Source organism: Ictalurus furcatus, chromosome 19 (genome assembly GCF_023375685.1).
Source record: "Ictalurus furcatus strain D&B chromosome 19, Billie_1.0, whole genome shotgun sequence".
NCBI classification, from domain to species: domain Eukaryota; kingdom Metazoa; phylum Chordata; class Actinopteri; order Siluriformes; family Ictaluridae; genus Ictalurus; species Ictalurus furcatus.
Window position 1 is genome coordinate 26,423,732 of NC_071273.1, and position 25,760 is coordinate 26,449,491.

Sequence of the window (25,760 nt, forward strand, 5' to 3'; positions counted from 1 at the left end):
TTATTTTTATTGATTTGTTGTAAAGAAATAAATCAGACTGGATTTGGGGGAAAATATTGCTTTAATCACTGAGTTTGCATTGAGGTGTGTATTTTGTATTGAGTGATTTGATCGTTTGCATGCAGTGAATTTCAGCTACAAGTTTAAATGGAATACAATAAGTGTGATGTAGAACAGTCCACATATCACTCACCTCTTTGAGTGGAGCTCGTCCTTCTTCTAGTGATGTATCTGTGGTTGATCTCCTCATAGACGGCCTCAGGCTGAGTCTTACGCCTCCTCTTAGAGACAACTGGGAGTGGATAATAATAATAATAATAATAATAATAATAATAATAACTTTAATGAAATTCTTACAGGACAATTTTAACAGCAGGATAAAATGTAATTAGTATTTACAGGTATGTCTCGTACCTCTCCTGAGCACTCTGTTCTGGTAAAACAGGACCAGCAGAAGCACTAAGGCCAGGAAGAGCAGCGTTCCCAACACAAAGAGAACCAGTGGAGGGGTGGGTGGAGCTTTAGGTGCTGGAGGATTTGGAGGAGCTCTTACTGAAGTTAAAAACACAGAAGAGGATCTTGATACGACACTGTAATCATAAATATTTACAAAAATGATGAACAGTAATAGATATACATACCTGATTTGGTGGTGGTGATGATGGTGGTGGTGGTGGTGGTGGTGTTGATGGGTGTAGTAGTGGACACGTCTGTATTTACAGAATATAAAAACACTTTCTATCATGTAATAAAATATACTCTCACTAAATAAGGGTTATGACCTGCTGATCAGTGTATTACAGTTTAGGGTCTGAGCTTTCAAACTAATATCTAAGATTATAAATAAAAGTTATCAGGTCTTAACACTGGGAGAAAAGTGTAATGAGTGGAGACAGGAAGCTGAAAAGTTAGCACACCCCTCTGACCTGCACAGGTGACTCCAGCAGGAGAGCAGTCAGTGTGGTTCTTCAGGGAATGATGACAGTCCCACAGGTGAATCTCATCCCCTCGACACTTCACTCTGTTCAGCCAGATAGTCCCTTCACCAGGACCAGAACTAACATTCCTATCAGCACTCAGCGCCGACCCACAGCCCAGCTGTCTGCACACCACCCGAGCGTTACTGATGTTCCACTGATCATCACAAACGGAGCCCCACGTAGCGTTATGATACACCTCCAACCTCCCAGAGCAGCTTCCCTCTACTCCACTCAGCCTGAGAGACCAGTGCTCTACATCACACACATCACACATGAGGAAACACACCAACGCTGAATAACAGCTCCAGTCACACAGCTCACTACAACACAATGATACATCAACAAGAACTGACTGTCATCTATTAAAACCATCCTACACCTGTTGAATTCTGGCTTCTGATTGGTCAGAAGTTGTTGATTAATTTTCTGAATCAGCAGATCTGACAGTATATGTCTACTGCATATATTCTTGTACATTAACAGCTCATTCACTGGGATGTGTATGGTGAACGTGCCACGTGCTCATAATAAGTGGACAGTTTAAAAATTGATTGGTTACTTAACAAAGGAAAAGTTCTGCAATCTCTCTCTTCTATATGGTGAAGTTTTCTGTAAGGAGACATTTACTTAGCATTTTTGGAAGGAGTCTCCAGTATCAGTGCTTCATAAGTAGAGATAAATCTGTAACTTTGGGTTTTCAGGACTTAGGAGTTTATGCTTTGTGGTTAAGACAAACTGGGTTTTTTGTCTTAGTAACTTGAATAATCGGACAGATGAGGGAATGTCTGTTTATCGCGGCTATGTGACAACAGGAACTACCTTGTTGGCTTTCCAACATGTAAATGTAATTACAAATAAATAAAATGCATGATGTTATTTTATAATTACACAGTGTTTTATTCTTTACATAGCACAATGGGTATTTTGAGGGAGAATCATATTTGTGTTCACTTTATGCTCATTTTAGTTTTATTTTTTACCAAAATAATTTGATGAATTTGTTCCTGAGTGGTGCAACAGAAAGGCCATCACCCTATTGTCCGGAATTCTCGAGTTTGAATCCCACCGATGGCACAGCCGTCCGTGGCTGGGAGAACCCTAGGGTTAGGTTTATGGCTAGGGTAACCCTAACCCTAAACCTAAAAATAATGACTAGTGCATACTTATGCATGTGAAGGTGGACGGGTAGCACGTTCCTCAGAGTGTGTTACGCCACGTTGCATGAAAGGCATCTTTGGTTAGTCAAGATGCACTCGGCTGACTTCATGTGTCTCGGAGGAAGTATGTGATAGGGAGACCTAACTAGAGGGTGGGAATTTGTGAAGACTAAATTTGTGAGAAAATCAGGAGCTAAAGTTTTTAAAAAAATAATTTATATAAGATTGCATCAGATTGTAGTGGTTCCCTACTCAAACCTACTATGTAAGTTTCATGACAATGGGTCAGTGTTAACCCTGTTAAAATACTGATGAAATCTGATCTGTGTAAGTATCATGTCATCATTAAAGATCCACACAGATTAGCCTAGATATGCATTCTACTAAATTTCAGCTCAGTAGAGCTTATGTTTATTGAGAAAGTTATTTGAACTTAGCCAAGCCCTGCTCCTGATGTATGGCCATGGCCGTGACTTTGAATATGAATTCAGAATGGTTTCAGGTTATCAGCATGTTTTTGATCATTCTTGAGTTTCACATTCTTCTGAATAGTTTGACATCATATTTTTTGAAGATTGGCCAAATATCCTAGCACTACATTGCAAAAGTATATTATTTTATGCAAATTGTCAAAAATTTTAATTGGCAGATATAAATGTTTCAAAAATCAGTTTTGTTTGGATTGAGGAGGACAACCAAGACAAAAAAGACACTTTAATGTACATTGGATATTCCAAGAGATATGCTGGGTTTCGTGTGCAGAAACATGAATAGCACCTCACAGTGGCCAAATTGATTCTGATTGCATCAGACTGTAGTGGGTCCATACCCAAACCTACCATTCAAGATTCGTTATGATAGCCCTGTCAAATGCCTGATGAAATCTGATTAGCTGATGGCAGCCATGTTTTTTTAAATTTTTTTTTTATTAATTAAAGTCATCATCAAAAATTCATTTACAGATAAGCACATATGAAATTTCACAATCAAACGTATGGTTCTTGAGAAACTAATTTCCTGAGAAGTTATTTTACCATGGCTCCACCCCACTGTTAAGTCTGTGCCTTGTTTGTATTGATTGAAATGTGTCGGCCATATTGTTTATGAATGTCAACATGTTTTTGATCATTACTGAGGTTTACTGAGTAATTTAACATCAAAACTGTAAAGATATGACAAGGACTAGTACTAGGACAAGTTCCAAAAAGTAGGTTTTGCATATAATGCAAATTAGCAAAAAAAAAATGTAAGACGGTGGAGCTAAATAGTTCTTGAGGTGTTTTTGGTTAAGAGAACCCAAAAAAATGGCAAGAAGAATTTTGTTTGTAAGACTCATGGTTCATGAGATATGACCACAATCACACCGATTGGGCTCATCTCACTTGCCTGAGCAGCTGCAGGGAGTGCTGCCTGTTGATAAAATTTCATATCTCTACAACTTAATGTTTGGTCTGCACAAGGCAGAAAGCAGAAGCAGAAGAAGAAAAAGAAATGTCCTTACTTGAACAATATTTCTGAAAAGGAAATGAAGAGCATGTTCCATGAGTATGTAGAAACGCTCCATCTCCTGCAGTAATAAAATGAAATAATGAAAAATGTCAAGGCTGTGTCTCTCAGAGCATTCAGACTTTAGATTTATTATTTATGCACATTTTACAGCAATGTATAAACTTGTAAAGCCCAGAGAAAGAATCCTCCCACCTGTGCAGGTAATATGAACCACCTCATCACGATTATCACATCTGTTCTGTCCCCAGGGTGAAGATGGACAAGTCAACAGATTAGAGTCGTGTTTCCTACATTTCACATGATCCAGCCAGTTAGGAGCAGATTCGACTCTCGCTCTGGCCGAGACCAGACGCTCGCGTCTTCCACAGTTCAACTCTCGACACACCATATCTGCTGTTTCTAACTCCATCTGATTGTGACACACATTACCCCAGGTTCCATTGTAGAACACTTCCAGATTCCCCTCACAGCCCTCCGTGAGTCGGATCTCTTTAAACTCTGGTGAGAGAAGGATGACTTGCACTTAATCTGTAAAAATCCTGTTTTATTGACTCAGTTAAATATTTGTAATTTTATCTTTATGTAAAAAGATTTTCAACATGATTTTTAACATTTGGATCACATTTTTTTGGATTAGATTTATTTTCTCCCCAGATTTTCTCCTTAATTTGCTAATAGCCAGTTCCTACCCTACAGTTAGGTCTCCCATATCACATGACAACTACCAACCAGGGAGGGTGCAGGCTTTCACAACTGCATCTATTTGAACTGCTGCATATGCAACATCAGGGGTTGGAGTAACACACCAGAGGAACATGCTAAGTGCTATCTACTTACTTCTGCATACATGAGCTCATAGTTGCCCATGCTTGGCTAGTGTGATGGAGGAGATAGAGTATGTTACCCCTCCCACCCTGAGAGCAAGGCCAATTTTGCTCTCTTGGACTCCAGGCCATCGTTGGGATTCGAACTCGTGATCACCAGACAGGGCGAACGCATTTCTGTTGCGCCACTCGGGAGCCCCAAAACAGATTACTTTTTATAAATAGGACCTTAATAACATTTATTTCTGGTGCGTTAGTATGTTGGGATCTCAGTATTGAGAACACAAACACAGGAATGTTTTACATATTTACAGGTTTAATCTCAGTCATTACACTGTACCTGAGCACACGACTCCTACGTCCTCCTGGTGTCCACAGTCACCCTCTTCACACAGCTGAAATCTGCAGTTCCACAGGGACGTCTCGTTCCCCTCACACTCCACCTCATTCAGCCATATGGACCCAGTTCCAGGACCAAACCAGGCTGGTATGTGGGTACTGAGGGCCACTCCACACTGCAACTGTCTGCACACCACCTGCGCATCCTCAATATCCCACGAGTCATCACACACTGTCCCCCACGAGCCACTGTGGAAAACCTCCAGCCTTCCTGCACAGTCTCCCCCAGAACCAACCAGCCTGATGGACCTGAGGTCTGGGTCACACACACATTTTGTGTAATGCATAACACAGGAAGCACAACTCTAACTGTTGGGCCCTGATCTAAGTTTTCAACTAATTACACTCTGCATCATACCATTATGAAATATATTAAATAATTGCAAACTATATTTACTTGTGTGGCAGGTGGGGGTGTTTAACAGGAGTCTGCAGGGGGAGTGTTTGTCTCTCTTTCCCTCTCTTAGTGAGTTAAGCCTGTGTGTTTATGTGCATGTCAAGTGTACACAAATGAGACAGGATCAGCTGCAAGAAAGCAGCCAAGACTCCACTTGTCTATATTTTCCCTGTGCTGTGGCATGTGATAAACTAAAGATCAATTGCAATCTCAACCTGAATCCACTTCTCAAATGACACCATTTGCTAATCTATTTCGTATTTACTTACCCATTTATTTTTGTAATTACTTACTTATTTAATTTAGTGCTTAAAACATGCTAATTTACTGTATTTAGTATAGTATACTCAGTAAGCATGTACACCGACTCATTACTAAACTAATTCACATGTAGCTTAAACTGTCAAATTACTTAATTTACACGAAAGGTTGATGTGTCAAAAGGCAACCTTACTCAACAGCAGCCTGCCAAATAACTTATCCTACTGATCAAACTGAACATTTCCTATCCTACATTTTAAAGTGTTGATTTTGTACATGCCTGTTCACCTGGTAGGTGTTGTGTTGCTTACCTGAGCAGATGATGTGCTGCTTACCTGAGCAGGTGATGTACAGCTGTTCCCCGGAGCTGCAGTTGACAGGTTGTGCACTGCTGCAGTTCCCCAGATGAGCTTCACTCCCAGAGCAGCTGAAACCCGTTACACACATGTGTTTGTGTTCAGTGGTGGATGGAGAGGAGCGGTAGTTCAGCACGGAGCCACAGCCCAGCTGTCTGCAGAGCACAGACGCCTCAGACAGACTCCACGAGTCCAGGAGAACTCTCCTCCAGTCCTGCCTGAAATAAATCTCCACCTCCCCCTGACACTCGCTCCCTCCAGACAACCGCACTCGCCCCTCATGAAACGCCACGGATGATCCTGAAGCAGAGGAACATCATTTAAATATTCTAATGAACACTGACTTTATTCACTAACGTGGTGTAGGTGACGTTAATATCTCACCATTACAGATGACTCCAGCATCGTGTTTATGAGAGCATGCAGCTCCACTCCATGATGAGATGCCACATTGTGATAGGTGTGTCTCCTTCCCCTGACAATCAAACACATCAGCCCAGATGTGGCCACTCCCCTCCCCAAACCAGTCGACCTCCACCACAGCCACAGCACTCCCACAATCCAGCTGTGCACAGAGAACATCTGCAGCTCTCATATCCCAGCCTACAGCACAAACTGTGCCCCACTCCCTGAGGTACTGGAGCTCCACTCGACCAGAACAGGAGTCCGGTCCGTTCACCAGCCGCGCCCCTGTGTGACCTGAACAAACAGCTGAGAGCTCAATGAAACAGGAAAATTATCAAAGAAGCATTAAAGTTTGATTGACAGGTATGTGTTCTCTATTTAAACAGAAGTTAAATCATGATACTTCACCAGAACATATTAATCCCACATCGTTGTAATGGGAGCAGTTTGAGTGTTTGAGTGAAGATGATGTTGGACAGAAGGTAATCTCAGGTTCGGTTCCTCTACACTGAAGCTCCTCTGTCCACACCTGACCCTCCCCTCGGCCAAAAGCAGCTGATCCCAGCACCTCCACAGGAATCCCACAGCTCAGCTCTCGACACACAACCTCTGCATCCTGCTGGTCAAAGTCAGCATCACATGGTGTGACCCAGGAACCTCCATGAAGCACCTCCACTCTCCCAGAGCACCGGTGAGGACCAGCAGTGAGAATTGGCTCTCTGTGACCTGTGTTTTATGTAATTGTGTAAATAGTGTGCACATTTTCAACAAGACAGAGTATCAAAAAATCATTATAAAGTAGTTACAAAATGATTTAAATTTAAATAAAGTCTAAATTTTTATTTATATACTTGAAATGAGTCAATTCAATCGTAATTATTTAATTAATTGAAATATATTTTCTAAATCCAGCAGTTTACCTGAGCAAGTGACTCCAGCATCACGACTGTGACCACAGTAATCCCCCCTCCCATCTGATCTACAGTTCTTCAGTGTCGACTCTGATCCTCTACAGTCCACACCAACCATCCAGATTCGTCCTGATCCTTCTCCAAAGTGACCGTATTGTGGTGCATTTACAGGCTGCCCACAGTGCAGTTCTCTACATACCACTGCAGCATCACCCTCATCCCACCAATGACCACACACTGTTCCCCACTGTCCATCATGAAGAACCTCCACTCTCCCAGCACAGCGACTTCCACCATTCACCAACCTCACACTGTCTGAGATTGAGAGAGAAAGAGATAGATTTATGAGGACTCAAACACATGCTCTCTCACACACACAAACATAAACGGGAACACACACAATCTCTCTCTCACACACACATATACACACTATAAATCCTGTGGAAATTGTAAACATTAATCGGGACCTGATTTTATAATTGAGGCCTCAGAAAAACCCCTGAGGATGATGTGTGTACGCTCATGAACAGCTTTTTAAATTCTATAAAAATGAAAGACTTTCACTGTTTATAAAGTTACGATCAGTCCAGGAAAGTTTCTCCCATTTCAGGATTAAAAATGGTGGCTACTGTTAAAGTGAGAAGTGTGTGATGTTTTAGTGTGAATAATCAGTGTGTACTTACCAGCTGCTGTGAGTGTGAGTGTGGATGAGAGAAGAATAAAAGTCAGACAGATTTCCATCTCCCTCCTCGCTGTACACGATGTGTTCACCTCCACTCGCCCAGAGAGACTGAGAGAAGTGTGTCCCCTCACTCAGCCCCCTACAGAGAGAGAGAGACAGAGAGACAGACAGAGAGAGAGAGACAGCCACCAATCACACACACTGTAACCTTATTAGAAAGACGAGAGGAAATCATCACACAGCCTCAATAACAAATCAGACGAGGCATCTCTCACTTTCTCCATATATATCAAAATAACGTCAGCGCTGATGAACAGAGCTCCACCTCCCGTCTCTGAGGTGTGACTGAGGAACAGAGCTCCGCCTCCCGTCTCTGAGGTGTGTGACTGACGAGAGTCGACCACATCACACACTGATTTCAGAGAGAGGAAGCACTCGGCTGTCATACAGCATTAATGCCTGACAGCTGCACAGAGCAGATACACACACTGATAAACCACTGCAGCACACTGCAACTACATCAGCTACACACACACACACACACACACTTAATATTTATCATTAAATTATTATAACATTAAAACACACTTTAAACCATTTCTAGACTTTTTACTGAAGTTAAAATATATTTGCTAATAATTTTAAGAAATATTAGAAAAATGGCATGCTTATATAGCGCTTTTATCCAAAGAGCTTTACACTGTGTCTCATTCACACAAACACACACACACACCAATGGTGGCAGAGCTGCCATGCAAGGTGCTAACTTGCCATCGGGAGGAACTTGGGGCTCAGTGTCTTGCCCAAGGACACTTCGGCATGTGGAGTCATGCGGGCCGGGAATCGAACCACCAACCTACGATTAGAGGACAACCCGCTCTACCACCTGAGCCACAGTGAAATTACCATTTCACTACCAATTAGTTATTTTTGAATTACACACACATTTAGTCTGGGTTTCAGAATTAAAAGTATTATTCAAAAATATATATTATGTCATAATTTTTTATTACTGATAACATAAAAATTTTCCATTCACAAAATGGCAGTAAAGCACTTCCACACTCAGATTTCTGTTTAGTGAAATGTGTTTTTCTCTTAACTGACCTGCTGAGGGTGCTGTGAGGATTATTATTATTATTATTATTATTATTATTGTTATTATTATTATTATTATTATTATTATTATTATTATTATTATTATTATTATTATTATTGCAATGTACAAATATTCGTAGTTATAGAAGTGATAAAATATACAAACAAACAGGATAGAATACAATATTTATTCTCATTGTACAAGTACAGTGAAGTTTGGAAATTTGGAAATTGTTAACAATTCCCTGTAAAAAAAAATAAATAAAATGGTGCAGTATAAGCTTGTGCAATATTTATTATTATTATTATTATTATTATTATTATTATTATTATTAGTCACATATTGGAGTTGAGGACGGATGCAAATGCAGATAAGAGCTTTATTATATGAGAGACATGCAGACAAATCCAAATCGTGAAACGCAGATGTGGTCATAAACAGACAATAGGTCAGGTGATCGGCAAACGGGCATAAATGAGGCAAAACAAGAATCGAAAACGAGGGCTAGAACAAGATCAAAACTAGGACACAAAACACGAGGAACAACGGCTTGGTATATGGAAAACACACATAATACTTTGCAAAGACTAATGTTCAAACAGTCTCTTTTATGTGTGTGTGATTAGAATGAAAGTGAGTGTTCTGGGAATTGCGGTCCATGACGGCCATGTTTGTAGGCCGCAGTGCAGAATGGGAAATGTAGTCACTGGTTTGCTGTGATATGACAGAACAGGAACTTGACTTGAGAGGCCGTCTCTTCGACCTCGGACAGGAACTTGGCTTGAGAGGCAGTCTCTTCAGCCTCAGACTGGAACCTGACTTCATGCTGGAGCTCTGGAGATGAGACAACCTCATGGGTCTCGAGCTGGAGATCTGGGGAGGAGGTCCCTTGTTGACCTCCAGTTGGGGCTCCGGAGCTAAGATTATCTCGTTGGTCTCAGGTTGGAGCTCTGGAGATGAGGTCGCCACATGGACCTCCAACTGGAGCTCTGGAGCTGAGACTACTTTGTGGGTCTCATGCTAGAGCTCTGCAGGTGAGACCACCTCGTGGCTCTCAGGTTGGAGCTAGGGAGATGAGGTCGCCACATTGACCTCTGGCTGGAGTTTTGTACATAAGACCACCTCATGGAGCTCCTGCTGGAGCTCTGGGGAGGAGGTCGCCACTTTGACCACTGGCTGGAGCTCGGCAGGTGAGACCAACTCATGGGTCTCAAGTGGGGAGGAGGTCACCACGTTGACCCCCAGCTCGAGCTTGGCAAGTAAGACCACCTCATGGGTGTCAGGTTGGAGCACTGGGGAGGAGGTCGCCATGTTGACCTCCGGCTGGAGCTCTGTGGGTGAGACCACCTCGTGGGTCTCAGGTTGGAGCGCTGCCCTTGCTCTCTTGTGAAGCCATTTGTGGGTATGCGAGCTACCTTTAAAAAATTCCCAGGAGCAGAAATATGATTTGTGGATCCCAAGATTACTGCATGTAGGACACTGTAGGGTGGCTTCTTTACGGCAGCCCTCTGTCTTGCATGCCTGTATCACTCCTACTGCCGCCCTGTCAGTCTGGTACTGGAGCTGAACTGTGGAGGCCTTGTCGATCCACTCATAAAAGGTGTGGATCGGCAAATCAGGCTTGCTCGTCACAATGACTCCTCTCAAAATTTTATCCAGGTTGTAGCTCTGCCCTGGACAGCTTGGGATTCACCAGGATCGAAAATTGCATTTGGCAGTGGAACATGAACTGCCTTGGGTAGCCGCCCAATCCATAATTCGGGTCTGGGAGTTCTATATCTATCCACTGGGGAAACTGGACTGACATGAATGGTGGCCAGACATTCCTATGTACACTGGCGTGATGCTCTCCACACTCTCATGCGGCATCCATAATAGGTGAAGTATTCTGTTAAGTAATGGAGTTGAGGACAGATGCAAAAACAGATAAGAGCTTTATTATATGAGAGGCAGGCAGAGAAATCTAAATCGTGAAACATAAACATGGTCATAAACAGGCAATAGGTCAGCCGATCGGCAAATGAGGATAAATGAGGCAAAACAAGAATTGAAAATGAGGGCTAGATCAAAACCAGGACACAAAACACGATAAGCAAAAGCTGGGTAGACAGAAAATCCACGTTATACTTCACAAAGACTAGTGTTAAAACAGTCTCTTTTATGTGTGGTGTGATTGTGTGTGAGCTTGGATGCAGATGTGTGTTGATGAGAATGAACGTGAGTGTGCTGGGAATTGTGGTCCATGGTGGCCAAGTTTGTAGGCCTCAGTGCAGGATGCGAAATGTAGTCACTGGTTTGCTGTGATATGACATTATTATTATTATTATTATTATTATTATTATTATTATTATTATCTGCTATAAAACTGCCAACAACTCCTGAATAGTGTTTATGTCTGGAGTTACGATGTGTGTAAAACGAGTGTGTGTGTGAATGGGTGAATGGGTGAATGAGAACCAGTGTAAAGTGCTTTGTTGAACCACAAGGTTAAAAAAAAATGCTATATAAGTGCAGACCATTTACCATGACTGTTGTTAAAAGCTGCTCATTCGTAGGTGTTACCTGAGCAGGTGATGTACAGCTGTTCCCCGGAGCTGCAGTTGACAGGTTGTGCACTGCTGCAGTTCCCCAGAAGAGCTTCACTCCCAGAGCAGCTGAAACCCGTTACACACATGTGTTTGTGTTCAGTGGTGGATGGAGAGGAGCGGTAGTTCAGCACGGAGCCACAGCCCAGCTGTCTGCAGAGCACAGACGCCTCAGACAGACTCCACGAGTCCAGGAGAACTCTCCTCCAGTCCTGCCTGAAATAAATCTCCACCTCCCCCTGACACTCGCTCCCTCCAGACAACCGCACTCGCCCCTCATGAAACGCCACGGATGATCCTGAAGCAGAAGAACATCAATTAAATATTCTAATGAACACTGACTTTATTCACTAACGTGGTGTAGGTGATGTTAATATCTCACCATTACAGATGACTCCAGCATCGTGTTTATGAGAGCATGCAGCTCCACTCCATGATGAGATGCCACATTGTGATAGGTGTGTCTCCTTCCCCTGACAATCAAACACATCAGCCCAGATGTGGCCACTCCCCTCCCCAAACCAGTCCACTTCCACCACAGCCACAGCACTCCCACAATCCAGCTGTGCACAGAGAACATCTGCAGCTCTCATATCCCAGCCTACAGCACAAACTGTGCCCCACTCCCTGAGGTACTGGAGCTCCACTCGACCAGAACAGGAGTCCGGTCCGTTCACCAGCCGCGCCCCTGTGTGAGCTGAACAAACAGCCGAGAGCTCAGTGAAAGAAGAAAATTAACAAAGACAGCTTAAAGTCTGATTGACAGGTATGTGTTCTCTATTTAAACAGAAGTTAAATCATGATACTTCACCAGAACATATTAATCCCACATCGTTGTAATGGGAGCAGTTTGAGTGTTTGAGTGAAGATGATGTTGGACAGAAGTATATCTGAGATTCAGTTCCTCTACACTGAAGCTCCTCTGTCCAACTCTGATCCTGTACAGTACAAATCATGTATCAATATTTCTCCTGATCCTTGTCCAAACTCAGCCAAATACCGCAGCTCTACAGCCTCCCCACGGCGCAGCTCTCTACACACCACTGCAGCCTCCTTCATATCCCAGGCAGAACCACACACTGTTCCCCACTGTCCTTCCTGCAGAACCTCCACTCTCCCAGCACAGTGACTTCCACCATTCACCAACCTCACAACACTTTTGACTAGTCAACTTAATCCTTCACATGGTATTCATAAACTGCCATAACTTTCTGCTACTCTATGGATCATGTTGAAGTTTGAACAAAATGGTTTGACTTAATATCCGCAGCAGTAGTGTAACAAGTCATTTCTTCAAGTTGTAGAAACATCTAAAGGATGATCAGTGGAAACAGGATGCAGCTGAGCTCAATTTTGAGTGTCATGGCAAAGGCTGTGAATACTTATGTACATGTGCTTTTTTATTTTTTATTTTTAATAAATTTGCAAAGATTTCAAACAAACTTCTTTCACATTGTCATTATGGGGTATTGTTTGTAGAATTTTGAGGAAAATAATGAATTTAATTCATTTTTGAATAAGGTTGTAACATAACAAGATGTGGAGAAAGTGAAGCGCTGTGAATACTCTCTGGATGCACTGTATATATATATATATATATATATATATATATATATATATATATATATATATATATATATATATATATATATATATGTAAACACACACACACACACACACACACACACAGACACCGGGAGAGAGAGGGGGGATGCACCTGCACAGGAAACCATGCACGCATACACACACACACACACACACACACACACATATATACTCACGTATCCACACACACATACACATGCACTCAGAAGCTTAGTTTATCAGCAGAATTCTGTCTCTACACCACATGTACTCTAACTGCACATTTCCTCTCACACATATTTTGCTTATTTTTATAGATTTTTTTGTAAATAAATAAATCACACTGGATTTGGGGGTAAATATTGCTTTAATCACTGAGTTTGGGGTCATTATGAGTCATTATGGGGTATTATTTGTAGTATTTTGAGGAAAATAATGAATTTAATCCATTTTGATTTTGTAATAAGGCTGTAACATAACAAAATGTGGAAAAAGTGAAGCACTGTGAATACTTTCCGGATGCACTGTAGTCTCAAATCTGCTCTTATGATTGTTTTCTGTCAGTATGGAGAAGGGGTGGGGTTTAATGAAGCCCCGCAACTTCTTGATTGGACCAGTCTGAAGCGGATGGGTCCTGTACCAATCCCATTTCCTCCCGTGCTGGAGAGTTGCCAAGTCCGCTTATAATACATCATTTTGGAAATCTTTTTTTCTGAAAAAAAAGTTGGTTTATCAGAAGTGTTTAAACTTTTGAAACAAAAGTTTGTTCTTGTTTTAAAAAATATGTTGCTTGTTAGGAAAATCTGACAAGAGAATTCTTTTTTTTTTTTTTACATTTATGGTCACTATTTTCACCAATGTACTGACATTGTCTATTCACAACCTCACAATAATATCAGTGCTGTACAGTATTTTGCCCTCCCACAATTATTACACGTTAAAACAACAAACAAACAAAACAAGCATAACATACTCATCTACTAATAGTAGTTATGGTTGTAATCTCCGTTTCCATCTCTCAGTCATATTCTGCTGCAGATGATCAGAGATGAGTGGATAGTGCCTGTCCTCCCTATAAGCTTTGTTGCTGTTTGATCATTTTATTAAATAAATCATTTTTTCACTTTTTACACTGCGAGTGGTTTCTGTTTAATATGTTGCAGGCTCATTTACTGAGTCTGTTTACATTGAGGCTGTAACAGACTATAATAATATAATATAATAATATTGAGCTTGTTTTGGGCTTGTTTTTGAAGCTGCAGTTGCTTATTTGTCTCGCGAGAGTTGGCAGCACTGGTTGAGACATTGTTGTGAAACGTAAGTGTCTCTGCACACATCATTTGACTGACATGTCTAAAATAGCTATTCCCTTTCAAAGGGAACTTCGACGTTGCATTTAGCATAACACTATGGGGAGCGCCTCTTGCGCGCGACCGGCATCTGAGGCTTTTGTAAAATCATGCCTATTTATAGGCCTGCCATGATCATTTGACGTGGCAATTAAGCGCATCTCGTGATATATATATGGCACTTGTGAACCACACCATCAGCCTTTATTATCTTTAGTGAAAGACTGCATGTCAGTTGTTTGTGTTAAGAAACAAAAAGACGCTTCATTTCCTCGCTATCTTTTCTCAAAATCTCAGAATTTTTCTATACCTTTAAAAAAAATAAAGGAAAAAAAGGAATGAGAGAAAAAAAAACACACACACAAGAATAATAGTAATAATTCCTCTCTGACTCAGAGGAGCCAGAAGGGTGTACTAAAAACTGAGAGCAGCATATAAAGAGCTGCTTGAAGTGATTACTAAGGCTGGATGAGCCTTTTTCTCCCCAGTGAAAGTAAATCCCTGACACTGCAGAAACTCTCCTTTCTTCCAGAAGTGCATGACAAAATATCAGGCTTCTGGGGGAAAATCATGCATAAGCCGTATTTATAACCCTGCAATGTTGGATTATTCAGACATTGTGGGGAATGAACGATATGGCTATTTAGCTATGCTGAAGGTGGAGGAGGCGCTTGCGAGCTACCTCTCTCTATCGACGGCAAGTAATTAGGGGGGCCGGCTTTGCCATCCAAGCCACCGTGTAAGGAACCCAGGGCATTGGTGGGCAAGGCCTATGCGGTAGTAATCATGCTTGTGGGTCACTGCAGACAATGCTGACAGTGTTGCAGGCCTACCAAGCAGACCTGCTGAGTGAGCTCAACATATGGCGGCGTTCAGCCAGTTCCTTCCCTGTTGTCTCGAGTTCACTCGTGGATGCCTGGGCCAGCACTAGTGCGAGAGAGACCCAGAAGGCGAGTATGGCAGCCTGCCAACCCCCGCGGACAGCCAGAGGAACTGGGTGGCCACAGTCGCAGCCTGCTTCTAGGCCTGATCTGAGAATGGTCATAAAGGCCAAGCAGGCAAAGAAGACCCTGAGGGGCCGTGGAGGGACGCATCAGGGGACATGAGGTTGTTAGGGCAGGTAGCCCCCAGTGCTACTGTAGGGTCTCCCTAGCCAAGGCAGTCCCAAGTTTTCAGTGTTCTCTGGTCAGCGAGCTGTCACAGGGCAACGAAAATCTGATTCTTTCCCTCCAATAGAATGTGGAATAGTTAACATCACTAAAAGACCATCTGGCAGGATGGAAACTACTGCCAAATGTGTCTCCATGGGTTCTGTCTACCGTAGAAAAGGGTTACCAGGTCCACTTTATAGTTTGACCCCTCCGGTTCAGAGGTGTGCTCACCACAGTAGTCAGCACAGAGCAGAGCCCAACGTTAGCGCAGGAACAAAGATCCCTCCTGGACAAAGGGGACATAGGGAGGTTTTTAGAGACGTTATTTCCTGGTCCACAAAAAATAGGAGTATGCAATTTTAGATCTGCGTCATCTGAACTGTACTCTTCGGACATACAGGTTCAAGATGCTGACGCCCAAACTTATCGTTCCACAGATTCAGTTCGGGGACTGGTTTGTGACGATAGATCTAAAAGGTGCATATTTCCAAATTTCGCTAGCTTTATCCCCTCGCACCTTCACAAAGTGCATGGATGTCATTCTGGCTCCACTGTGACTCCAGGGTATCCGTGTACTAAACTACCTGGATGACTGGTTAATTCTAGCATGATCCAGGGAACTGGCGGTTCAACATCGAGATCTTGTTCTCGCCCACATGAAGAGCTTAGGGCTCAGGTTGAACCTCAGAAAAGTATGCTTTCCCCAGTGCAGTGGACAACTTTTCTACGGGTTATAAGGATTCTACTACAATGAGGGCGTTTCTATACCCAACATGCGTAGGGTCAATCCTATCAACACTGAGCAAGATAAAGCTGGATCTTGGGAGACTATTGGCGCTTATGGGCCTACTGCACAGGAGACCGATCAGTGGTGGCTGAGAAGTTGGGGGTTTCGTCCAGGGACGGAACCTCTGAGAATAATCAGTGTCACACAGCGATGCCTACTTGCTCTGAGAATTTGAGTGTCCCTGGTTTCTAGCCTTGGGTCGCACTCTAGGGGTGTCTCCTTAGCGCAAGATGGTAATGACAGACACCTCCCTCAAGGACTGGAGTGCGGTCTTAGACAGCTGTCCAGCTCACGGTCTCTGGTGCAGCCCTCATCTGGAGCAGCATATAAATTGCCTAGAAATGTGGGCCATATTTCTAGCACTGAAATTCCTTCTTCCTCAATTGAGAGGTCACCATGTGTTTACAGACAACACACCGGTGGTCTCATATATTGACCACCAGGGAGGATTATGTCCGTGCCCCCTGTTCAGGCAGGGGCAACTAATTCTTCTTTGGGCAGAAGGAAAGATTGTCAGTGAGTGCAATGTACATTTTGGGAATATGGGAGCAGACATCCTGTTGAGGTAGGGGAATTGGTGGCTCCATCCAAAAGTGGTGGAGTCCATATGGCGAGGTTTCGCCAATGTGCCTCCGAGGAGACAACACACAGCCCGCTGTGGTTCACCCTCGCTCCTCCCGCACAATTAGGACTGGACGCCATGGTGCACATGTGGCCAAGGTCACATCTGTACACTTTCCTCCCCCATTGCTCTGCTCCCACAAGTTCTAGCCCTGCTAGATGGCACTCCTTGGGAGATTCCCATCCTCAGGGATCCACTGTAGACCCAGTGAACTGCGCAATAGCTACAGTCCTGGAGTCCTACAAGAACATTTCTCAGCAGGGTGGGCTCCTTCTACAATCAGGGTTTACGTGGCTGCCATTTCAGCCGGCCACGCCCCTGTTGATGGAGCCTCTGTGGGGCAACATCCTCTAACTTTGAGGTTTATGCGTGGTGTCAGGCGGCTGAGGCCCATCTGCAGGCCGCGCATACTTTCCTGGGACCTTTCTGTGGTCCTGGAAGGTCTGTCAGGGGCCCCATTTGAGCCCTTAGAGTCAGCCTCTGAGAAGCTTCTGACTCTGAAGGTAGCTCTTCTGCTGGCCCTGGCATCTCTCAAGCGAGTAGGAGATCTACAAGCTCTCTCTGTTGCCCCTTCCTGCCTTGACTTTGCCCCTGGATTGGCCAAGGCCTTCCTGTATCCTCTGTTATATTCCTAAGTTGCCTACATCAGTTGTGTTGCAGGCTTTCTGCCCTCCTCCATTCCCCACACCGGAACAAGAGAGAATGCACCTGCTGTGTCCAGTAAGGGCTCTCTGTACTTACGTCCACCGCTCCGGCCAGTGGCGTAAGTCGGAGCAGCTGCTGGTCTGCTTTGGTGGCGACAGTAGAGGTGATGCTGTGTCAAAGCAGCGCATCTCTAATTGGATAGTAGAAGCTATCTCTATTGCTTATGAGGCGTGCGGTCTCGCTATGCCTTGGGGCATAAGAGCTCATTCCACTATGGCGGTCGCCTCTGTGAAGGCTTTGTCCAAAGTGGTATCCTTACAGGATGTGTGTGCTGCAGACATAGACATTATTGATTCATTCTATACCGAAAATGTAGCCTGCGCCAGCCAGTTTTATTGTGATTTGAAAAACAGTTGTGATCATGTACTCATAATAATCATTCTAAAGTATTTTAAGAAGTGACAGTAAAGACATTGGAGAAGACAGAGACGATATTTTTAAAGTGCCTGTAAAGTGCCTTAAAACACGCGGCGTTATTTGATGTGTTGACAGTGGCTGTTTCTCAATATGCATTCTTATGCGATCTTTCATCCTTGTGAACTTGTTCTAGGTCATTATCCACTGCTGAAGTTCAATTCCAACACTCAAGAACACAAGTACCGGGACATATGAAATTACCCGGATTTGTCTTGATATCGAGGACGCATCGGATACAGACCTGAGCACAACAAACCGCTTCAAGTCCCAGAAGTCACTGCGGCAAAACAATAGCAGATGATGGAAACCTGACCCATACCTGTACCCCTTTTTATTAACTATTACTGTTAATCAGATGTCCATCATTATTTTAGAGTCAAAAAGAGTCCCTGTTATGTTCAAATGAAAAGCTGCATGTTCCTCATATATGGCCAGTTACTAGCGATGGTCTGTGTTTGTCACCGTGATCGGCGTTATAAATGATATCAGCATTACCCGGTGATTATCTATGGGGGCGGGGACGTGGTCCAGCGCCGGTTTGTGAATGGAGGGCAGAGTCGGAGAAGGTGAGGACGCACACCTGTGGAGAATTCAATTAATGAATGTTCTGTGACGCAGAGAGCAGGTGAGGAATAAAGGAGAGACAACATGTGTATGTGTGTGAAAGAGAGAGAGTGTGAGAGATTAAATGACACTGCTGAGAAGAGAAGAAAAGTGAAAGTAAATAAAAGGAAAGCCCTTTTCGTCGGCTTAAACCCAGTCTGCTTCCGGTGTCCTCATTTCGACGCGTAGGGATCTTTAATAAGCGTTTTACCGGCCGTTGTCGCGTCTATTAGCTTTTATCGGCAATTGCCAAGTTTATTGGTCATTATTACTGTTGAAAGCCAGTATAAGCATTATAAACATTTGCCAGCTGTGATCAGTTTCATAATCAGCAGTTCTGGGGATTTTACCAGCCGGAAGCGATATGTAGGACAATAAATTTTGTAGCGCGCTGGCTGTAAGTGGCAATTTGGTCGGGATTATGAAGGGTTATGTGAGTGGAGAAACGTGTCTGATAGGCTGTTGCGCGGCCTCGAGGGAGCCAATCAGCGCTCAGACAGAGTTTCATGGCTGAACTGGGCATTTACAGACAATAATCTAGGACACTGATTTGGGAAGAGAGTTGAGAGATTTGGGAGTTGGATTCTTTCATTGCCTTAAAATGGTTTTGTTAAGGTCTTGGTGTCAGTTTGGTTTTTGTCAATATTTTTGTATTATTATTACTCGATATTTAAGTATTGTATTGTTTTACTTGTCTGAATTTGTTCCCTTTCCAAGACTAGAGATCTGATTTACTAAAATTACTGCAGAATAAAATAAAATAAAACCCAGTTTGAATGAAGGCTGATGAGTGGTCATGGGTACATTAAAAACCATGTATGAATGCAATATTAAAAGAACATGTACATAGGGGTCAGTTTACCATGAGGAATATTCATTACACTAACCCCATCATTTAACACGTTTCCTGACGCAGCTTCTCGTCCAGTACGTGGTTTGTTTAGCATTTTCCTTAAAAAAAAAAATGGTAAGAAAAAAACACTTACATAAAAACTGTCATTTTTTTAAATAAAAAAGTAAAATCAGTAATAACCAACAAACATATTTATATTTATGACAAACAATAAAATAAAATTTCTAAAATAGTCATGTTTCTTTGTTGTGCTCTAATATAGCTGTAACCAAATGGTAAATGGTCTGCTTATTTCCTTGCATTGTATGAAATCTATTTCATGTTCAGATGAAAATTTCCAGCTAAGTATAAAGGCAAGAAAAGCTGTTATTGCCTAAGTTATCCTGGAGTTCAACTGTTGACTTGGCGTCTGGGTACCATCAGATTGCGGTGAGTGAGTGAGATAGGGCCAAGAAAGCTTTTACTATGCCTTTTGGTTTATTTCAGTATCAGAGGATGCCATTTGGGGTATGTAACGGGCCGTCGACTTTTCAGTGGCTCATGCAGGCCATACACACACACAGACATGTAATGCTCTGTGAGAAGTGCGGGAGAGTTTCAACTCCTGGGGGATTGAAGGTATCATGCGGTGCAGGAGCTCTGAATTTTTCCCACTGCCGTATTGTCAGATGTAACTCGTAGAAATGGTTTGGTCTTTGCATAGTTTAAATTGTGATTGCCACACCTGGTGATAATATACCCTGTCCTACAGTGCAAAAATATTTGAAGTGATACTGTGAATTGCACATACGGTTGTTAAATGTCAATAAGAGCGAACTGAGGGAGAAAGTAAGGGTTTTATTATCAGCTCTGTAAATTTTCGTTCCGGTAGGAATGCTGTTTTTTGCCAGCTAACCTTTTTACAAACACTATAGTCAAATAACTTGTCAGATCAATTACTGAATAAATTTTAATCGAAGAACCATTTAAATGTATTCCTGGTGGTGAATCTAAATCCACAGACACATAGTAATTGTCTGTAACTAAAAAGAAAAGAATTAAGAATTCTTACCATTTCACTTCCAATTAGATATTGTTTTTAAGGACACACATTTAGTCTGGGTTTGAGGATTGTAAACATTAATAATTAATAATTATTAATTATTAATTAATAATTAATAATTGAAATAAATAATTATTTACTTTTATTAAAAACATTTACATGTTCCGTCCACAAGATGGCAGTAAAGCACTTCCAAACTGAGATTTCTGTTTAGTGAAATGTGTTTTTCTCTTAACTGACCTACTGAGGGCGCTGTGAGGATGTTGCTGCGTGATTCTTCTATTCTTCTTCTTTTTCTTACACACTCACACACCCATTCATACACTATGGACAGTTTAGACACGCCAGTCAGCCTACCATGCATGTCTTTGGACTGGGGGAGGAAACCGGAGTGCCCGGAGGAAACCCCCGCAGCACAGGGAGAACATGCAAACTCCGCACACACAGGGCCATGGTGGGAATCGAACCCCCGACCCTGGAGGTGTGAGGCGAACATGCTAACCACTAAGCCACCATGCGCCCCCTTATTATTATTATTATTATTATTATTATTATTATTATTATTATTATTATTATTATTATTATTATTATTATTATTATGATGATGATGATGATGTAAAGCTGCTAACATTGCAGTGGCACTTATATGAGTAATTATTGAAGGGATAAAATAATTATTTATATATATATATATATATATATATATATATATATATATCCACTTATAAATGACTTATACACATGCAGCTAAACACTATTATCACTGTGTTTATATATATATATATATATATATATATATATATATATATATATATATATATATATATATATATATATATATATATAAACACAGTGATAATAGTGTTTAGCTGCGTGTGTATGTCATATATACACACGCAGTCATATATATATATATATATATAAACACAGTGATAATAGTGTTTAGCTGCGTGTGTATGTCATATATACACACGCAGTCATATATATATATATATATATATATATATATATATATATATATATATAAACACAGTGATAATAGTGTTTAGCTGCGTGTGTATAAGTCATTTGTAAGTGGATTTGGATAAAAGCATCTGCTAAATAAATAAATGTAAATGTAGTTTTTACTGCCTGAGATGTTCTATAAGGACATTGACCACAGATTCATCACTACAAGAGCCACTCACTCAACTCAAACACAGATCACCACATTATACTAAAAATAATCAAAGCACTTTTATTTCATTGAATGTATAAAAATAGATGATTGTTACACAATATGAAAAAGAGCAAACAAAACTGTGTATAATGTAAAATATTTACTTCTTCTCATTGTGGAAAGATAAAAAGTCACAGTTGCTTGTATATTGTTTATTAAGATGTAACTGGCCATCATTCATTTAAAAAGTGAGAATATTGAATTAAACCTGAGATTATAAACAAAATCCTGAGAATAAGGAAACAAACCTGAGAATTTAACATCAAAATATATATTTATGATACTTACATATACTATATCTGGCTTTCAACACAGCCAGCTACCTAATAAACATCACAACAAAAAATGCAGTATAGCAAGCTATCTAATTATCATGTCATAGTATGACTATTTCATAAAGGAATTCTCTAATCCATTTCAATTATATGTTTTATAGTTAAAAGCACAGCATTGAACATAAAGATAAATGAGTTTTAAAATGAATAAACAAGTATTGATTTAAGGAATAAAAATCTTTTTGTTCTTTTGGCAAGTGGCTTATAGTTACTAACACATTTCTAAAAACACTGAATAACAGGTTGATAAATGTAAAACATTAAGATGAATATTATAGCAGTTTAGATGAAAGAATAGGTGAGATAAATGAGGTGTGGTGTGTCAGTGATATTTAAGCTGACTTATAGCATTAAAAGTGTTGTAAAAGAAAAGCTGGAGACACTGCATTAAGTCATATGAAAGGTGATGTAACTCTCCTACTCTATTTGCTAATAACTAGGGGGAAATGAACACAGCTCAGAAAACAGGACATTTTTGGAAGTATAATAAAATCATTTTTTGTGTTTATAAAAGTTGAAATGTAATTTCCTGAGAAAAGGCCTTTGGTGGCGTGTCTCAGTCACATGGTCCCTGTCTTTCTGAGATTTCTCCTCCACGTCATCATATTCTGTAAAATAAATACATTTACCTCTTTAATATATCCTTTGTATTGTATTAATTGTTATGTAAAACCTTAAAAATACAGTAAATGATGCACTATGTAGGAATGTCTTTAATATTCTAGCAATAAAAGAGTGAAAAAAGGACATTTATCAATTCAGCTTTCTTTATATTAACACAGGCCATGTGTATAAGATGTGGAAGTAAATGAGACATAAATATAGGTCTTATCTAAACTGTTTAATAAATATGGCTGCACTTGTTAAATGACAGAATGGAGATTACAGAACAGAAAGCTGATATTTATATTATATCTCATATATAATATAGTCACGCTTTAACTTTGCTGCCTTTGCACTCGCGTACATTACCGGAATAAACATCTCACTCACTTTCTGTCTCTCCTACATCCTGTTCCTCAGTGATGACATCATCATAATCTTCTGGACTGTCTAGTGAAGAAATAAATGAATAAGTAATAAAGCACTGTGTGTGTTGCTGTTATAGTAAAATACTGAGTTACAGGGTGGTGTGATGAAGCTGAGTTACTGCTACCACCCTAACGTTGATCATTTAACTATAACAGCATGTCCCCAAGTGTTTTATTCCTCTTACACCATGGGAATTTCACAACAATTGCAGTTTTTCATTTAGTAAAGAATTAGATGTTGTAGTTTTTATCCATTTATAGTTACAGATAATGTTGTAGAGCTTTGGAAAAACAAGTTCCTTTTCTCACTTATGTCATAGCCGCTATAAACAGTGGTTCCCTTTCAAAGGGAACGTTGCATGAGCTTCACGTTGAGGGAAGCGCCCTTGCGCATGACCAGTATCTGAAGCTTATGTAACATCATGCCTATTTATAGACCTGCCATGATCAGGTGACGTGGCAATCAAGCGCGTCACTTGATATATAAATGCCACCTGTTTACTGCACCATCAGCCTTATTATCTTCAGCGAGACTGCATGTCGGTTGTTTATGTAATGCTCGCAACAGACCCTTCATTTCCTCTCTAGCTTTAAAAAAAAGAAAGAAAAAATTCTTACTCTTCTGTCCCTTTAAATAAACAGGAAAAAAGAAAGAGTGAGAGAGAATTCAGGAAGTGTTACGCCTTGCCCCCGTTTCATCACAGGGAAAAATAAAAATAAAATAAAAACAGGGAAAAATAAACACCAAAAAGCACATGTACATAAGTATTCACAGCCTTTACTCAATACTTTGTTGAAGCACCTTTGGCACCAATTGCAGCCTCAAGTCTTTTTGAGAATGATGCTACAAGCTTGGCACACCTATTTTTGGGCAGTTTCTCCCTTTCTTCTTTGCAGGACCTCTCAAGCTCCATCAGGTCGGATGGGGAGCGTCGGTGCACAGCCATTTTCAGATCTCTCCAGAGATGTCTAATCGGGTTCAAGTCTGGGCTCTGGCTGGGCCACTCAAGGACATTCACAGAGTTGTCCTGTAGCCACTCCTTCGTTATCTTGGCTGTGTGCTTAGGGTCGTTGTCCTGTTGGAAGATGAACCTTCGCCCCAGTCTGAGGTCCAGAGTGCTCTGGAGCTGGTTTTCATCAAGGATGTCTCTGTACATTGCTGCATTCATCTTTCCCTCGATCCTGTCTAGTCTCCCAGTTCCTGCTGCTGAAAAACATCCCCACAACATGATGCTGCCACCACCATGCTTCACTGTAGGGATGGCATTGGCCAGGTGATGACTGGTGCCTGGTTTCCTCCAGACATGATGCTTGCCATTCAGGCCAAAGAGTTCAATCTTTGTTTCATCAGACCAGAGAATTTTGTTTCTCATGGTCTGAGAGTCCTCCAGGTGCCTTTTGGCAAACTCCAGGTGGGCTGTCATGTGCCTTGTACTGAAGAGTAGCTTCCGTCTGGCCACTCTACCATACAGGCCTGATTGGTGCAGTGCTGCAGAGATGGTTGTTCTTCTGGAAGGTTCTCCTCTCTCCACAGAGACACGCTGGAGCTCTGTCAGAGTGACCATCGGGTTTTTGGTCACCTCCCTGACTAAGGCCCTTGTCCCACGATCGCTCAGTTTGGCCGGGCGGCCAGCCCTAGGAAGAGTCCTGGTGGTTCCAAACTTCTTCCATTTACGGATGATGGAGGCCACTGTGCTCATTGGGACCTTCAATGCTGCAGAAATGTTTCTGTACCCTTCCCCAGATCTGTGCCTCGATATAATCCTGTCTCGGCGGTCTACAGACAATTCCTTGGACTTCATGGTTTGGTTTGTCCTCTGACATGCATTGTTAACTGTGGGACCTTATATAGACAGGTGTGTGCCTTTCCAAATCATGTCCAATCAACTGAATTTACCACAAGTGGACTCCAATCAAGTAGTAGAAACATCTCAAGGATGATCAGTAGAAACCGGATGCACCTGAGCTCAATTTTGAGTGTCATGGCAAAGGCTGTGAATACTTATGTACATGTGCTTTTTTATTTTTTATTTTTAATAAATTTGCAAAGATTTCAAACAAACTTCTTCCACACTGACATTATGGGGTATTGTTTGTAGAAGTTTGAGGAAAATAATGAATTTAATCCATTTTGGAATAAGGCTGTAACATAACAAAATGTGGAAAAAGCGCTGTGAATGCTTTACAGATGCACTGTAACCCCACAGCGGCTGTTTGGGAGTGAACAGCACAGCTATTTAGCTATGCCGAAGGTGGAGGAGGCACATTTGAGCCACCTCTCTCCATCGACGACAGGAGATTTAGGGGGCCCATCTTTGTGTTCCAGACCATGTAAGGCCACCTCGGCAAAACCTATTCAACAGCGTGTCTTGCTTGTGGGTCACTGCATACAATGGCAGTGTTGCAGGCCTACAAAGCAGACCTGATGTATGAGCTCGACACTGGGGAGCACAAAGGTCAACATATGTTAGTTGTGACAGATAATACAGCAGTGTTC

General features: G+C 41.6%; 2 protein-coding genes across 2 annotated transcripts; both read right to left on the minus strand.

Moving 5' to 3' along the window:
• Positions 1-775: 775 nt before the first annotated feature.
• Positions 776-5,156, minus strand: LOC128623164 (scavenger receptor cysteine-rich type 1 protein M130-like). The gene is made up of 4 exons (XM_053650050.1): positions 4,804-5,156; positions 4,551-4,647; positions 927-1,332; positions 776-831 (listed from the first exon to the last, which is right to left on the minus strand). The coding sequence occupies exons 1-4, from the start codon at positions 5,154-5,156 to the stop codon at positions 776-778; spliced, it is 912 nt and encodes a 303-aa protein (XP_053506025.1).
• Positions 5,157-11,525: 6,369 nt separating this feature from the next.
• Positions 11,526-12,704, minus strand: LOC128623165 (scavenger receptor cysteine-rich type 1 protein M130-like). Its single transcript, XM_053650051.1, has 3 exons — positions 12,656-12,704; positions 11,948-12,262; positions 11,526-11,863 (listed from the first exon to the last, which is right to left on the minus strand). The coding sequence occupies exons 1-3, from the start codon at positions 12,702-12,704 to the stop codon at positions 11,526-11,528; spliced, it is 702 nt and encodes a 233-aa protein (XP_053506026.1).
• Positions 12,705-25,760: the final 13,056 nt, after the last annotated feature.